We start from the raw sequence: 16,568 nt of genomic DNA on the forward strand, positions 1-16,568 counted from the left end.
TGGGCCACATCTTGGATTCTCATGCTACCAGATACCGAGTGTAGACTTTGATTACGTAAAGGGTATATGGACCCTACCTCTCCCACCATCCCACCTGAGACTCCTAGACGGGGCAATGCCTGATAAGTGCTTGTATAAGCTGCGTTGCTGGTATACATTGTACCAATACAGCATTTTTGTCTCTTCTTTTTTTTCCCCCAATGGAATGTATTGGTGTTGGATAGATAGTCTGTTTTGGGCAGGGCTTTGAACCGGTTCAAGGAACGAAAACGAAAACCGGGAACTTTTTGTATTTTACAGGGAACAGAAACGAAACCGGAAACGTTATTATTTTTTATGTTCTGGAACAGGAACACTTATTTAAAAATAATGGTTACCGGTTAATACCGTTCCTCAAACAAACAAAAAAAGTAATTATTTTCCTGCGCACGTTACCATGACGGCTGAGGCTCACGTCCTGTGTGACATCAGACATTATCTGACTGAATGGAAAGAGAGGTGTGGACTACAAAGTCTCCACTCCACATCTTAAATAAGAGAAACCACTGTCATACAAAAGGGCTAAGTTTCCGTAGCATCATTGTAAGACATATGCAGAGAAGCGCATGTAAAGCGCACCAAGAATGTTCGACGTTATTGGGCATCCATGGCGCTTTAAATATGCACAAACTCACAATGTCCATCATAGCATTCCCCGTGACCCAAGTCAGCGTGGAGCGTGCATTTTCATCATTGAGGTTTATTCTCCGCTTAGGTCGTCCCTAAATGACAAAATTCTGGAGGATATTCTTTTCATCGTTTGGAATGTAGGCTGACCCATTTGCACTTCCGTCTTTCTTGGTTAATTAACGTCAGTTAGGCCTATGGGAGTAATCAGCTGACAGGAACGAAATTAACCGTTCCGGGAACAGTATTTTTCTGTTCTAACCGGTTCGGGAACGTCAATTTATTGGTGGAACGCATAACCGGACACGTTATAATTCCGTTTCTGTTCGGAACGGAACGTTTGGAAAAAAATAACGGTTCAAAGCCCTGGTTTTGGGTTAGTTAAATATCCTGAAATTATTAAAAAAAAGCTATCTGAAGGCATTGAACCATAAATTACTCTTAAAGGTTTGCTGCTAATCTAGAACTACCCTCCCAGCCATGTTTCCACTGCAGAACAGTAATTTTGTGTTCCGCAGGGCTGAAAAGAAGGAAAACATCCTGTCACTCACAAGCGGCTTATCTGGTTCTGCAAGACATGCCCGAGTTTCAGAAAAGTCATGCTCAGCAAAGGCTGCATCTTAACCTGCTTTTAAATGTTATACTGTGAGGCCCAGTGGGAACCCCCCACGGGCTTAAAAACCTCTGAACGTGAGATACACACACAGCCCCTCAATTTGGTGTCTCTGCCCAGGCATGCAGGTGAGCCATTGTCCCTACAGGGAAACAAAAGCAAGCCTCTTAAGATGACTTTACATTGACACGACAGTTGGGTGTTGGTTAGTGTTGAAGATGGTTGGTAAGAATTGTTTTTTTTGTGTCTGTGTGCATATGAGGGGGTCGGAGGACAGCAGTGCCCATGGGTCTGCGTTGGAACACTTTCAACATGCTCAGATGAGAAGCCAGTCAGTGGTCGGGTTCCATGATGGAATCTGATTGGTTTGTGCTAACTGCAAGCAAGACAGTCCCTCCAGTTTTCGCGATTCAGTGATCGCGTGGATTCATGCAAATTCAATGATATTCCGCATAATTTCACGATGCCACGTAATTCCTGTAAAGCCGCATTTTTCCCGCAAATTTCCCCCTTTGTCCCTGTGAGGATGTGAATTCTCTTCCCCTCTTCACGGCTCCGTTTGTGAATGCGCACGGACAGCATTGGCAACAGCAAGCGCATAAAGTGTCTCTCTCTCTCTCTCTCTCTCTCTCTCTCTCTCTCTCTCTCTCTCTCTCTCTCTCTCTCTCTCTCTCTCTCTCTCTCTCTCTCTCTCTCTCTCTCGGGTGCGCAAACGGAGCACTCGTATTCGTTCACACACACACACACATAGACGCACACGCATACAATACTGATTCTGGACTTGAGCATGGCTAAAATGAACTTTGTTGTGTCGGGTTTTGTTGGGGGGAAGGTTTGGAACTTAAGGGGGAAACGTTTGGACGCCATTAACCACGAGGTTATTTCATATAGGCTAGCGCATTTCATGTTCCACACACCTTGCCGTTAAAACAGTCCCTCCATAACATCCACAGCATCTAGCGAGGCGCCTGCTAGCATGTTCCACTACCCAATGCACCACAGTTTCCCTGCCAGTCCACTCATTCACTCAGCACAAACTTTCAGCATCAGTCCACTCACCAGTCCACTGCACACACCAGCTCCGCCTCCATCCATCTACAGCGAAAGCGCTTCCGCTGGGAGAGCGCATCTTTTCTGTCATATTCAACTGTCAATCAAACCCTCATGCAGTTTCCGATCGATATTGTTTGTTATTTTTGCCATTTAGTTGGCAACTTTGGTTGGTACTTTCTTTGTATTTTTGGGTATTATGACATGTCATTGGTGGGGGTGTAAAGTACATGTATTTTGATATTGTTTTGGCCAATTTTAATTCTGTAAATCCCAGAAAGGGGCGCAAAATCTTTGCAAAAAATGAGAAAATGCCGCCACAAAATCCCAGCGCGAAATCCTGGAGGGACTGGCAAGACATGGGAGGGCAGTTAACCTTTGTAAGGTGTACATGTTTGCTATATAGGTGTTGGGGTCTTTAAGACCCAGGCATATAGAAAAACCATTAGCTCATATATTCCTTCCATCTTGCTTGGGAATTTTCTGTGTTTCTATATAATTGAGGGTGAGAGATACAGGGAAAGAAAGATAAGGAGACAGTGAAGATAGTGAGTAAACTCAATCCAAGCTCTCAAATTCATCCAGTAGTGTTCCCTTTGCGAAATGTCGCAACATTGATGCACAACTTGAGGACCAAACGGTATCTGCACTCCTTTCCCTACATAATTCACCCTCTGCCTTGTCTACTGAACGTGTGATGAGTATTATATGAAAGAAAATATTGATGTATAAGCCCTCAGATTAATGTTCCTCACAGAATATGAGCCTAGGCCAGTGAATCTCAGTGTAAAAGACTAATAATTTGATACTATTTTTCTCAAGAAAACAACTGAAAACGGGTCAAAAAGACCTCAACAACACGCTAACATCTACATGGAAGTTTCACAAGCACATTACAATGTATTTATTAAGTCATCTTCTAACACAGTGCACAATGAATGTACATTGTTTTCTTCTTTTTAGCAAACTAGGTCGCAGTGACAGAAACTATTTCTTCCCCTGAAATAAGCGGGGGAAAAAATGATTGCGTTTTTTGCTCTTTTGTTAGCGAGAGAAGGAGATAGAATGTCCTTGGTGGAGAAATTATGAAAGGGAGAGGGGACTTTGCATATAAATCTTGAATATTTAGAGTCATTAGTAATGAATCTACTAACAAGGCTACTCATAAAAAGTAGAGAGATGGACTTAATGGCGACCTCATGAAAACATTTGGCTGCTTCAAAGGCCTAGCCACTAGCTCTCAAGCGGAAGTTTCAACAAAATCCCTCCGGCACCACCCCGGGGGAAGTGTTGACGTCGACAGCAGTTGAAGTTGACTTGGTGTGTTCGGTAAAAAGACTGCAGCTGATCGAAACCGTCAAGGGACAGAGACGGGCAACTGCCTAGTTGTAGTTGGGAGTCTGGTCAGGTGTTTCTGGTGTGCAGAAAGAGCCTAAAGCAAGTGTCCCAAAAGCAAGCCTCCTAGCTCATCTTAACTGGCTCTCATATTCTTGTTATTCTCGTTTTCTTGTTTAAATCCGGTTTGTAGAGCTCATTTTCGTTTAGGGGCCACGCACGGCTCATTTGTTCTCTACTGGGCTGGACCAGCAACGTAGTTGCGAAATATTATTATTAATCATATTATGGTTTAATATCAATATTATATTACCTTTTTTTTTTACTTTCAGTAAGGTACATCTACAGTAGTATATGCATTATGCCTATATATGTAGCTTAATTACTGATAATGGTCCATGGTCTATACATGTCAATACCAATGTTTTTTTTTTTTTTTTTTTCTCAGACAGTTGAGTGAATATTTTTTACCTATGACACTGACTCAAGTTCCCAAACTAGTTACGGACCGCATTAAACCAACTGCTGGGACTCATGCGGCCCCTGGGCCTTATGATTTCAAGTGTCTCATAATAATCTTTCCCTCTTCTCCGCTCTCTCCTACCCAGGCGCCTCTGGACCAGAGCAGTGAGGTGAGCTTGGTGGACTCGGGCTTCCAGGCGGGCAAGAAGAACTTCCTCCAGCTCGTCGACAAAGACGGGGAGCAGCCTCAGGTCGCCTCAGTAAGTCCGAATGCAGTTACGCTTGTACACACACTGCCAAAGTTGCTAACTGCTAACAACTACTCTTTCCAGAAATTCACCCCAGGTCACACTCTCACAGGCCATACACAACTTCTAACCTGGCTGCATAAACTGTGGTTGTGCCATTTATCGCGTTTAAGATTTGTAATTGTAGGCCTAATGTATCATAAAATAGGATTTTGAACAGGGCTTTGAACCGTTTTTTTTTCCAAACGTTCCGTTCCGAACAGAAACGGAATTATAACGTTTCCGGTTCTGAGTTCCACCAATAAATTGACGTTCCCGAACCGGTTAGAACCAAAAAATATTGTTCCCGGAACGGTTAATTTTGTTCCTGTCAGCTGATTACTCCCCATAGGCCTAACTGACGTTAACCAAGAAAGACGGAAGTGCAAATGAGTCAGCCTACATTCAAAACTGTTTATTCAAGCGGATGAAAAGAATATCCTCCAGAATTTTGTCATTCAGGGACGACCTAAGCAGAGAAGCAGAGAATAAACCTCAATGATGAAAACGTGCCCTCCATGCTGACTTTAGTCACGGGGAGCACTATGATGGACATGTGAGTTTGTGCATATTAGAAGCGGCCATGGATGCCCAATAACGCCGAACATTGTCGGTGCGCTTTACACGCTCCTCCCTGCAATGTCTTACAATAATGCAATGCAAACTCTGTTCTTTTGTATGACAGTGGTTTCTCTTAATTAAGATGTGGAGTGAAGACATTGTAATCTACAGCTTTCTCTCCATTCAGTCAGAGAATGTCTGATGTCACACAGGACGTGAACCTCAGCCGTCACGGTAACGTGCACAGGAAAATAATGACTGTTTTTTTTTTTTTTGAGGAACGGTATTAACCGGTATTAACCGGTTACCATTATTTTTAAATAAGTGTTCCCGTTCCAGAACATAAAAGATAATAACGTTTCCGGTTTCGTTTCTGTTCCCTGTAAAATACAAAAGTTCCTGGTTTTCGTTTTCGTTCCTTGAACCAGTTCAAAGCCCTGATTTTGAATATGCCAGTGAGTGATGCATGTGTCTTCAAATCTTCTGGTTTCTCTGATCATCCAAATGACATGATGTTGACGTCTCGCTGGTTGCTGAAATTGACCTCTGACCCTTGCCCCGTGGCAGGATGAGTCGGGCGCGGCGGACAGCAGCGGACTGGACGACAGCTCTCAGGACCGCTTCATCGGGCCACTGCCCCGAGACGGCACTGTGGGCTGCAGCAGCGACTACAGCAGCCCCAGCTACTCCTACTCCTCCATACTCAACAAGTCAGAGACCGGTAGGCGGACACACACACACACACACACACACACACACACACACACACACACACACACAGGCGGGTGATTCTCACGAAAATCAGATGTAAAACGGTTCACACTTCCAAATTTTAAAAAGACTTTTGAAGGCAAATTTTCTTTTTGGAATGAAAGATTGAAGTCTAAAGTTGTTACAAACACACGTTTTAGTCATTTTATCACATTTTTTATCTATATTTAATGGAGTTTTTGTCTGCCTGAGCACAAGAAATTCTCATTACCGCAACACAAGTTCACATTAGAAAAATGTTTAAAAAGTTATGTTTTTGGCACTTTTTAACTGAATATTTGTAACAGTTATGTTAAGCTGTGTATTACAAACCAGGAATTATTGTATTTTAAGTTCAATATTTTATTCCAATTTTATGATTTGTCTCATTACCGCAACACAGTTAATGATTTATAATCTGTCTTTTTAGGATATCTTACTGGAAAAATACTTTTATATATATTTTTTCTATGCAGGTGATATATGAAGCACCATAATTTATCTATATACCATAACAAACTTAAAGCAGTTTGTAGTATATCATTAATTTGCAAATAAACATGCGTTGCGGCAATGAGAATGATGTTTCGGAAATGAGATTCAATGTTTCGGAGATGAGAATTATTGTATAGGATTCCTATTCAACAGATAATATATTTGTGAAATGTTTCCACAACAAGCAAATTGAGTATGAAATCTGTGAATATTCAACAATTAACACTTACCCATCACTGTAACTTTCATACGGCTCAGCCATATTCAACACAATATGGCATTAGACCTTGAGCAATGGCCCAAAATGTTGGCCCTTGGTGCCATCTGGGGGGACAAATGCTATCTATGTTTTTTGGCAATATATATCCCCCCATTACTAGAAAAAGCCTGATGGCAGTTATGGGGTGGTAGCGAAAGGAGGGGTGCAGCAAGGAGGGGGAGTGTGGGGCCTGAGTCATTTGAGGGCAAGGCAAGTTTATTTGTATAGCGCATTTCATACATAAGTGCAATTCAATGTGTTTCACAAACAAATAAAAGCAAAAAGAAAGAAAGAAAGAAGTTAGAGTCAATCAATAGTGAGTGCATTTTTCTGTACATCTGGAAGCTGGTTCCAAAGCTTTGCAGTGTAGGAGCTAAAGGCTTCCTCACTTTGTTTTGACTTTTGGAATTACAGCAGCAAATTCTTCTCCGTTGACATTAGTGACCTGGACCTTGGTGCATACCACTGAAACATATCCAGTAGATACCCTGTAGATGGGTCCAATTCCATTTACTGTTTTAAACAAGAAGCAATGCCTTAAAATCAATTATGTAGCTCACTGGGAGCCAATGGAGTGATCTCAAATTTGGAGTACTGTGGTTTTTTGTAAGAACCTTTGCTGTCGCATTTTGGATTAGCTTCAATTGTTAGATGCTCTTTTTAGGGAGGCCTGTAAAAAGGCTATTGCAGTAATCAAACCTATTAAAATGAAGACATGTATTAGCACCTCCAGATCATGTTTTGACATAAGGCCTCTACATTTAGAAATGTGTTTAGGTGGTAAAATGCAGACTTATTCATGGCTTCCATGTGATTATTAAAGTTTAGGTTGCTGTCAATAAGGACACCAAGGTTTTTAACTGTATCCCTTGCTTTCAGGCCCCTTATTTTCCAGGAAAGTAGTAATCTTTATTCTCTCCTCCCTTTTCCCAAATATAATTGCTTCAGTTTTATCTGTGTTCAGCTGAAGGAAATTGTGAGACATCCAACTTTTAATTTGGTCAATGCAATGATAGAGTAGCCTCGCGCGCCATCCTACGTACTTCCGCCAAGACACTTGGCTCTGCACTACGCACTTCTATGGAGCGATGTTGACCGGTAGGATTTTCGCCGGTGTTCTGACAAACGGTCCCACATTGTAATTTTATCCTACGGTAGGGTGTTCTGTCAGACATGTCTGTTAAACGGTCCTACATCGCCACAGATACAGTAGACGTCAGACATGTTTGTTCAACAACTTATAAGTTAAATCCTGTTTTTTCACAAAAATGTCCTTTCTGCTTCCTGCAATCGCGTCAGATCAAACAAAGTCCAGACCATGAATACGAAATGGAAATGGTAGTATTATGGGATGGTCAGGACCAGGCTAATGATAGAGCGATTTAAGAGGGCTGTAGTCATTTGGGGATATAGATAAGTACCGTTGAGTTATTCTTGAACATTTGTTCGAGTGGCATACAGATTGAAGAATAATGGTCTCAGAATGGATCCCTGGGGGACCCCACTGTTCAGAAACATCTGTGATGAGTCATGGCTTCTAATGGCAACAAGAGTAGTAAGGGGTGGCTGGGGTTGTTGGGGCTGTGTTGGGTTAGACACTGTAGAGGGGGTGCAGGGATAAATGTGTGAAAATGTTATGATATGTATCAAAATGAGCTGTTATTATACATTCACATCCTTTATAATATAATATTTATTAATGCGCAATAAAATAATTTAATATAATGTAATAAAATGTTAAGTTACATCCTAAGATGTATAACGATTCCTCAATGCATTCTCAATGTACAATGTATTTTCAATGTATTCTCATCCACCGAAACATTGAATCTCACTACCGCAACATTGCGGTGTATGATAATGGTGTTGCGGAGGATGAGTGACCTTAACCTTTATCACCAAGCTGTAGGAGCACCATGAAGGTCAGCTAAACTTTTCTCAGTTGTTTATGTTTAGACCATAATAGGGTATATGATAATAGAAAAATAAAAGCAGAAATATTTTTTTAAGACTTCATAATGTCACGTTGCGGTAATGAGAATTAAAAAGTTACATGGGTGCTATAAGAGGAAAGTTTTAACTTTTGTCTTGAGAGAGACAAATATAGCTGCTTGCCTGGTAGACATCTTGAGTGTTACAGTCAATTTTGTCCCCATCCAACAAAAAGCATTGCAAATATTTGTTCCTTGTTGATTTTATCACTGATGCAAAGTTGTTGCGGAGAATGAGAAAGTTGGTGTTGGACACGTTTCTTTTTTTTATTATTTTCACTGTCTTAACCAACAGTCATCAAATACCCAATGTACCTTATTTGTGCCTATTTGTAGTATGTTATTTCGTGAAATGTATTCTTTTTTATCTTTTTAATTTATAATATTTCATCTTATACAGCACAATTTTAGTTGTGGACGCGTTGCGGTAATGAGAAATTTACCATTAAATGTTAAAAAATGACAAAATGTGTAATAGAAGTACCGATTTAGAATAAGGAGCAATATAGTAAATAAGAATTTGTTTTTATTGATATAATTTCTATTTTCATACAGTAATAAATTTAATCATAAAAATGCTTCTTGATACCTTTTTCTCATGATTTCGTGAGAATCACCCACACACACACACACACACACCTCTGAGGGTGTATAGACTTAAGTAACTTAAAAGTCCAGCTACTCCTACTCCTCCATACTCAACAAGTCAGAGACTGGTACGCACACACACACACACACACACACACACACACACACACACACACACACACACACACGTGCGTGCATGTGCGCATCATCACGCCTCCATCCTCAATAAGCCAGACCCTGGTTCATACTCACTTACCCACCCACACACACCTTAAGGACAGTTCATGATTGATACCACCACCATCCTTCACCATAATAGACCTGAAAGGGATGGCATGTCAAGGACGGGTGTAAAGCTTTTAGAATAGAGTAGATATACTAAATTGATCTGAGGACATTGTGATGTCTGGCAACATGCACATAAAAACACATTGCACCATAATCCAACATATCACTCATTGGCGGAGACCAGTAATGTTAGAAGATCAGCAAAGTCAATTCATAACCGAGGCAACAAGCACCACTCAGCTGAGGTTGCGTTGAAGTAGCATGTCTGCCAACGTGTCATGTGGTGCAGAGGTAAGCGCCTCCTTAGATTAGATAGTATCTCTAATTTTAGCAGGTTTTCTTGCTCCTCTGGTGCTACAACATTTAGGTTTTTTTTTTTTTTTTTGCTGAGTCACAGTTGTATCTAGGCTAGCATTACCTAGTGTCTCATTTTAGTTTCACTTAAGCCTACCATACGTGTTATATAAGAATATTTACCACCACCCCCCTTACAGAGAAACATGTATGGGAGAAGAACACCCTTCTACAGACCTCACTCACTCTTTCTTTCTTCACTTGGTCTCTGTTTCTCTGCTTCTCTTCTCTATCCCCCCCTTTTCTCCTCCCTCTGTCTTCCTTTCTCAGGGTACGTGGGTTTGGTCAACCAGGCCATGACTTGCTACCTGAACAGCCTTCTGCAGACGCTTTTCATGACCCCAGAGTTCCGAAATGCACTGTACAAGTGAGACACCTTTCCCCCTCAGACGCACAAGCCTATTCATGTCTTCATTGTAGTTATTTGTTAGTGTTGTTGATATCAGAGCCATACAGAGGGGAGAGTCGGGCAATCTCCACTGTGTCCTAGGGCCGACTTCCGCATTAGCAAAATTAGCTGTTTAGCGTCTCAGAACTGCTTATGCGTTGCGAATGTTAGTGCCTAGAAGTGGGCGTAGCACACAGCAAATGCGATGCGATGCAATGCAGGGAATATTACAAGACTTGCTGTTCGTAGTAATAACTTCAGATAAACATCACAGATGGTAAAACTGTTGTGATTATCACCCCTGAGACAGTTGATAGTTTACATATTTGTGGTGATTACCCCACAGTGTAGTTCGTTAGTCCTTATATTTGGCTGTTAATGTGGTGGTTCTATGTTGAGTCTATGGAAAGACAGCCGCTTTAGGCACAACCTTATCTTGTTGAAAGGCGGGGCTGCAATTTAATTCCTGGTCCTCCAATCACGCAACTCTCCCCTCTGTATGGCTCTGGTTGATATTATGTCACAGACAGCTGGACCCTGTGTCTGGAAAGCATCATTGCTAACCAGTCAGCAACTTACTTGGTTGCTATGCAATTTCCCAATGGAAACTAGTAAGTTGCTAACTTAGTTAGCAACGATGTTGTAGAGAAATGCATCCCTGTTTTTTTGTTGTTGTGCTATATTTGTGGTCTTGTTCCTAGTTGGGAGTTTGAATCATCTGAGTCTGAAGAGGACCCGGTCACCAGCATCCCCTACCAGCTGCAGAGGCTCTTTGTGCTGCTGCAGACCAGCAAGAAGCGCGCCATCGAGACCACGGACGTCACGCGGAGCTTCGGCTGGGACAGCAGCGAGGGTAAGTTTCCACCTCCTCCTCCCTCTGTTAGGCCGTGTCCCCTTTCTCCCCACTTCATACTCACCCTCTGCTCTCCAAAATATTGGGAAAACACTACAACTTACACATGAACCCATGGTCTTTTATACACTCTACGGTGCACCTGCGAAACAGTACCAGGAGCAAAAAAATAGACCTGTAAAGACTTAAGTGCCTCCTCATCTTCTATCCACTGTCCTCTGCCTGAGCAGCTTGCTGCACGCATGTCAATAAACAGCCACACTTCAGTAACTTGGTTAATCTAAGCAGCCCCTACGATACTACTGTACATCTGGGCACTCAGGTCTGAATGCTGCCTGAGGTAGTTTCCCAAGCCTTTCCCATCTCCCTTCTCTCTCCCTTTCATTTCCTGTCAGTGTCTTCTACTGTCAGATGTACTATCTGATTTAAAGGCCAAAAAATATACTTACCAAGAAGAAAACCTCCCAGAGATCCCTTTGCAAGTCTTTGTTTGTGCTTTGCCCCCTGGCCTCTTTGTGGTCCAGTGACACACTATACCCCTCCTCCTCCCCTCTTAGTTTTGACTGTGTGTGTACGCCTGTTTTCGTGTTTTTCAGCCTGGCAGCAGCATGACGTGCAGGAGCTGTGTCGGGTCATGTTCGACGCCCTGGAGCAAAAGTGGAAGCAGACAGAGCAGGTAAAAACCTCCTAGTCAAAAACACCCACAGCCTGCCACTCTACTAACTAACCCCTCACCTGACAATATCACCCCCCTTGCACTTTAGTCAACGCTAATCCCCCACGACCAATGGCAGAGCTCCGCCAGGGCCACTGAGACAAAGAGGCCTGTGTGGAGTGGCAAGAGAGAAAGTGTCTGAAAAGCCTGGGGGGGTCAGCTATTTCTGATCTGGGGAGGTTTGTGTAAACAGCCTCAGCGGGGACCGATCGGCCTCGCTGGACTCATGTGAGCGCCAGGGAGTGCTAGGCCAGGGTTGCCAGATGAGGCTGATGATTTCCGGCCCAAAAAATGCTCAAAATCTGCCCAAATCCTGCCCAATTCAATTGATTTCTGTGGCCAAAATTGGACAGTTTTTTCTCCGAAGTGCCATTTTTACCTGCACAAGGCCACCCTAAGCAGCCCAATTGGGCGGGAAACAGCCCAATCTGGCAACACTGTGCTAGGCCGAGACGCGGCAGGCGGGCGTTTGGGGAAAGGCCCTCAAGTACAGTGCAGGCCCTCCTCTGCTCAGCTGAGCACCAGCGTGTGTGTGTCTGTGTGTCTGTGTCTGTGTCTGTGTCTGTGTGAGAACACGAGTCAAACAGTCAACATGTTCTGGCACAGACCTGCAGCGTTGTTCAAAGTCGTCACTCGTGCATGATGTTTGATGAGTCATAAAATGACACGTGCACCACACACAAACACAGATTTATATAGTCCTCATGTTCAGTCAGCTGTTGAAAGGAGACCTGCAGCGCTCCTCAAAGTCGTCACTGGTGTGTGGTTTTCGGTTGGTAATAAAGTGTTGTACGCCATCATGACTATTATAGTGCCCACAAACTGGCCCAATGTCAGCTGTAGCTATTTGAGCGGGTTTCAAATGGGCTCTTTAGAAATTCACTGTTTACACTGCTGAGAATCACAACATTGGCCTTCGTCACTTATTTTGCTTTGAGCTTTGGTAATTGCTTGTCACTTTGCACAAGTCCTTGGTGAGTCAGTTGAGTCCTTGGTGAGTAAGTCTGCTCTCTGCTGCCCCTCCTGCTTGGGAAAGCCGTACGGCAGGGGTGGGGAACCCTTTTCATTCGAAGGGCCACTTCAAATTCCTCCAAGTGCCGTTCTATGAACACAAACTTGGATATCCCCCTGTGCTTTAAGCCTATATTGAAGGCAATCACCTAAGATCAGCCCCTCCTTCTCTGGGTCCTCTGATATACAACTTAATTGTATTGCAAATGTTATTTCTAATCCTTTACAAAACATGTAATATTTCATGTGAAGCTGCATAATATTACAATTATATGGGGAGTCGGATAAGACTGCCTCAAGGGCTGTAAACGGCCCTTGAGACATAGCTTCCCCACCCCTGCCATAGAGAGTTGGTTTAGGAATTGGAAGATCACAGATTCGAATCTCATGGTCATCCATGGCTGAAGTGGCCTTGAGCAAGACACTTAAATCTCACATGGCCTCAGCCACTGTAACCAATTCCCTGTACCTAAGCAACCGTTAGTCTCTTTGGATCAAAAGACATCAGCTAAATGTAATCTAATGCAATGTCTCCAGGCGGACCTGATCAACCAGCTGTACCAGGGCAAGCTGAAGGACTATGTGCGCTGTCTGGAGTGTGGCTACGAGAGCTGGAGGATCGACACCTACCTGGACATCCCTCTGGTCATCAGGCCCTTCGGCTCCAGCCAAACCTTCGGCAGCGTGGTGAGTCCTCCTGTGCTTGCTTATCCCGAGCCCCGCTAGCCAGACTGCCCTCTATGCCAAGCCTGTGCTTAATACTGTGTTTAATGACTATTGAACTCTGCAAATGCTTTGGTTTCCCAACTAAATATTTTAGCAATCCGTAAGTGAGCCAAGCTTGAAAGCAGGTCATGTTAGAGTAAGGTACTTGCACACCATGATGTTAACTTGTGGGTATTGCACAAATGTGTAATTTACAAAAAAGAATGGGAAGTATAAAGTTTGTGGTTCACTGGGCTATCGTCACAATTTGGCAAATCAGTTTGGCTTATTGCCTGAACAACACAGACTAAAGCCTTTTTGCTCCTAAGAAACATCAGACTTGCTAATTGGAAATGTATTGCAGAATCTAAAGCTGCAACCGACAGACCTTTTTTTTTTCTTTTTTTCTAAGCTTGAGTAAACCAAACACACGTTTATGCTCCTAACCAGCTTAAACCCTCTAACTCCATCCATAGTTTTTTTCTGTAGTGACTAACTCTAATTTTAAGGACTTAAAAAGGAGTTATCATTTGAACTCATTAATGTGATGATTCTGCCTTTGTGGTCCTCACAGGAGGAGGCTCTGCAGGCCTTCATCCAGCCAGAGACTCTGGACGGGCCCAACCAATACTTCTGTGAACGCTGCAAGAAGAAATGCGACGCCCGCAAGGTGAGCCGTCCCCTATATCCCCTGCCCCCCAGCTTTAATCCCCAGAGATGCAGGGTTGTAATAATATTACAACATTGCATCAAAGTCTGAAATGCTAAAAATGTCCCTTTGTTACTTTATTATGCCGTTTTACTTTACTACTTAAGAGATTTTCTAGTTCTATTTTGTAATGCTATTGGATCGCATCATGGGTACATGGACCTGGGTATTTGGTCAAAAGGTCATGTGACTTGGAAAGCTGCTGTCTGTATATGGACTTCTGGCACCTCATTGCAGAAACGACGACTTCTTGAAATCCTGCCATGTCCTTTCTTCAGATGGAATAAGCAGTTTGGACTTTTTTTTCTGTAATATGGCCCCTGGGGCTGAAGTAGACATTTGGAGCACGGTTGGCTCTTTCTATAGTACCAGGGGGGGCCTGTGGAGACTCACCTGGCCTTTTGCCTGTGCTCTTCTTCCCCCTCCACAGGGCCTGAGGTTCCTGCACTTTCCTTACCTGCTGACCCTGCAGCTGAAGCGCTTTGACTTCGACTACACCACTATGCACCGCATCAAGCTCAACGACCGCATGACCTTCCCCGAGGAGCTGGACATGAGCCCCTTCATCGACGTAGAGGATGAGGTGAGGTTCCTTTTGGAATTCAAAGGTGTTTTGATGCAGTTTCTCTGCCATAGCCCTATTGAAAGTTGTGTACTGTACCAGTTATTACTTTGTCCTATGTCCACCTTTGAGGAATCGAACCCGGGTCGCCAGCGTAGTAACCCAGTGCCCCACCCTTAGTCGACGGCAGGGCCGGCAAAGAGGAATTTTCCCTTAATTTTTCCTTCCTTCTAAATTTCTTTCACTCTTTCAATATAGTGTAAACTCTCTACTTTGTCTCTACTCCAAGATCCTTCTCATGAGGATCATTTGGCTGAGAGCTATGCAAACGTGCTTGGTATGGCTTCCAGTCCTCTAATCCCCTTTTGTCTGCTGCAGAAGTCTCCTCAGACGGAGAGCTGTACGGACAGCGGGGCGGAGAACGAGGGCAGTTGCCACAGCGACCAGATGAGCAACGACTTCTCCACGGACGACGGCGTGGACGAGGGCATCTGCCTGGACAACGCCGGCAGCGCCGAGAGGGTACTGAAGCCAAAGGTGAGGACACGACACGGACACGGACACCACTGACGGAGTACCCAAGCCAAAGATGACGCAAACACATAGGCACACACACACACACACACACACACACACACACACACACACACACACACACACACACACACACACACACACACACACACCAACCATTGAGAGGGTACTGCTGGCCCGCTATCAGACAGAGTACTGAAGCCAAAGGTGAGGGCCCCCCACACACACACATTCCCGTCCCACACACATCTACTGTACACAGCAGCCCTACTTTACGTTTTGCCGCATGAGTGCACATCTAGGCTGCTGAACTTGGCTGTAACCGGCAAAGCCTTCTTGCTTATCAGTCAGCTGTGCAGGCTTCAGCAGTTCTCCCAGTTGCCTACCACACTAATGAGCCTTACTGTCAGCTCCACTTTGCCTTACTGTACGGACACACACAACTTTCTCCTTAAAGGTGCACTGTGTAATATCTTTAACAGTTTCTTTCCAGAATTCATGCTGCCCATTCACCAATGTTACCTTTTCATGCATATTTACGACCACCGTAACATTCTAAGCATTGATTATGACTGGGAAAAATGCACTTTTAATACACGAAAAGGGATATCTTCTCCATGGTTTGCCAGTTTGAATTTGCAGAAATAGACCTTTTTAGCTGGAAATCTTATTGCTCTTTGGTCATGCTATTAATTATTAGTTAATTACTCAGGAAATGTTCACAATAAGATTAAATTTGGCAATAGGCAGCACAGTTTCAATGAGCCGCAATACCTACTCCTACACGGCGCAGCTTTAACCTAATTAACAATACTTCATGGCCAGTCCCAAGGCCGGATGAGAAGAGAGGAGCCTGTGCATGAAACCAGCGTCAACACATGTAAAATAGCCCCTTAGCCACAGAAACGTGACATCAATAGTATAATGGATTTTGTCACCACTTACACATTCTTCCTGCCCATGACTGACTTTCTCGTTTTCTTTTTGTCTGTGTTCCTTCTCGGTTCTTGGTCCTCAGAGCTCGCTGACCTTTGAGCTGTTCTCCGTCATGGTGCACTCTGGCAGTGCGGCAGGAGGCCACTACTACGCCTGCATCAAGTCCTTCAGTGACGGCCAGTGGTACAGCTTCAACGACCAGCACGTCAGCAAGGTCAGTGCAGCAAGGCCTCTCCTATCACTTGGCTCAGGCTGTAGTTTTTTTTTCCCCCACTAGTTTTTTGCAACCTCTGTTTGAAGTGTTCTCTTGACGTTTTTTGTTTTTGCACAGCGGTCCACCACAAAGTCGATCCACCACAAAGTCAACTTTTTTGCCAGCTGCTTCATGTGTATTAGATATACAAATGAACAGAACAGGTGTTTCTCATGGTCCCGTGCGTAATCAACGATGACGGA

At 43.6% G+C, this 16,568-nt stretch overlaps 1 protein-coding gene across 5 annotated transcripts in view; it reads left to right on the forward strand.

The window, feature by feature from the left end:
• Nucleotides 1-16,568, forward strand: part of usp47 (ubiquitin specific peptidase 47) — a 39,965-nt gene that overhangs the window by 6,569 nt on the left and 16,828 nt on the right. For 4 of the 5 annotated variants that reach the window (XM_063187810.1, XM_063187811.1, XM_063187813.1 and 1 more), the window contains 10 exons: nucleotides 4,273-4,386; nucleotides 5,542-5,695; nucleotides 9,970-10,066; nucleotides 10,789-10,940; nucleotides 11,537-11,616; nucleotides 13,204-13,353; nucleotides 13,946-14,041; nucleotides 14,511-14,663; nucleotides 15,021-15,179; nucleotides 16,195-16,326. In XM_063187810.1, the coding sequence (XP_063043880.1) occupies nucleotides 4,273-4,386; nucleotides 5,542-5,695; nucleotides 9,970-10,066; nucleotides 10,789-10,940; nucleotides 11,537-11,616; nucleotides 13,204-13,353; nucleotides 13,946-14,041; nucleotides 14,511-14,663; nucleotides 15,021-15,179; nucleotides 16,195-16,326 (1,287 nt within the window). The remainder of the gene's footprint in view (nucleotides 1-4,272; nucleotides 4,387-5,541; nucleotides 5,696-9,969; nucleotides 10,067-10,788; nucleotides 10,941-11,536; nucleotides 11,617-13,203; nucleotides 13,354-13,945; nucleotides 14,042-14,510; nucleotides 14,664-15,020; nucleotides 15,180-16,194; nucleotides 16,327-16,568) is intronic. The other variant, XM_063187812.1, reaches the window with a different exon arrangement.

The sequence above is a fragment of the Engraulis encrasicolus genome, chromosome 22, assembly GCF_034702125.1.
Source record: "Engraulis encrasicolus isolate BLACKSEA-1 chromosome 22, IST_EnEncr_1.0, whole genome shotgun sequence".
In the NCBI taxonomy this organism is placed as follows: Eukaryota; Metazoa; Chordata; class Actinopteri; order Clupeiformes; family Engraulidae; genus Engraulis; species Engraulis encrasicolus.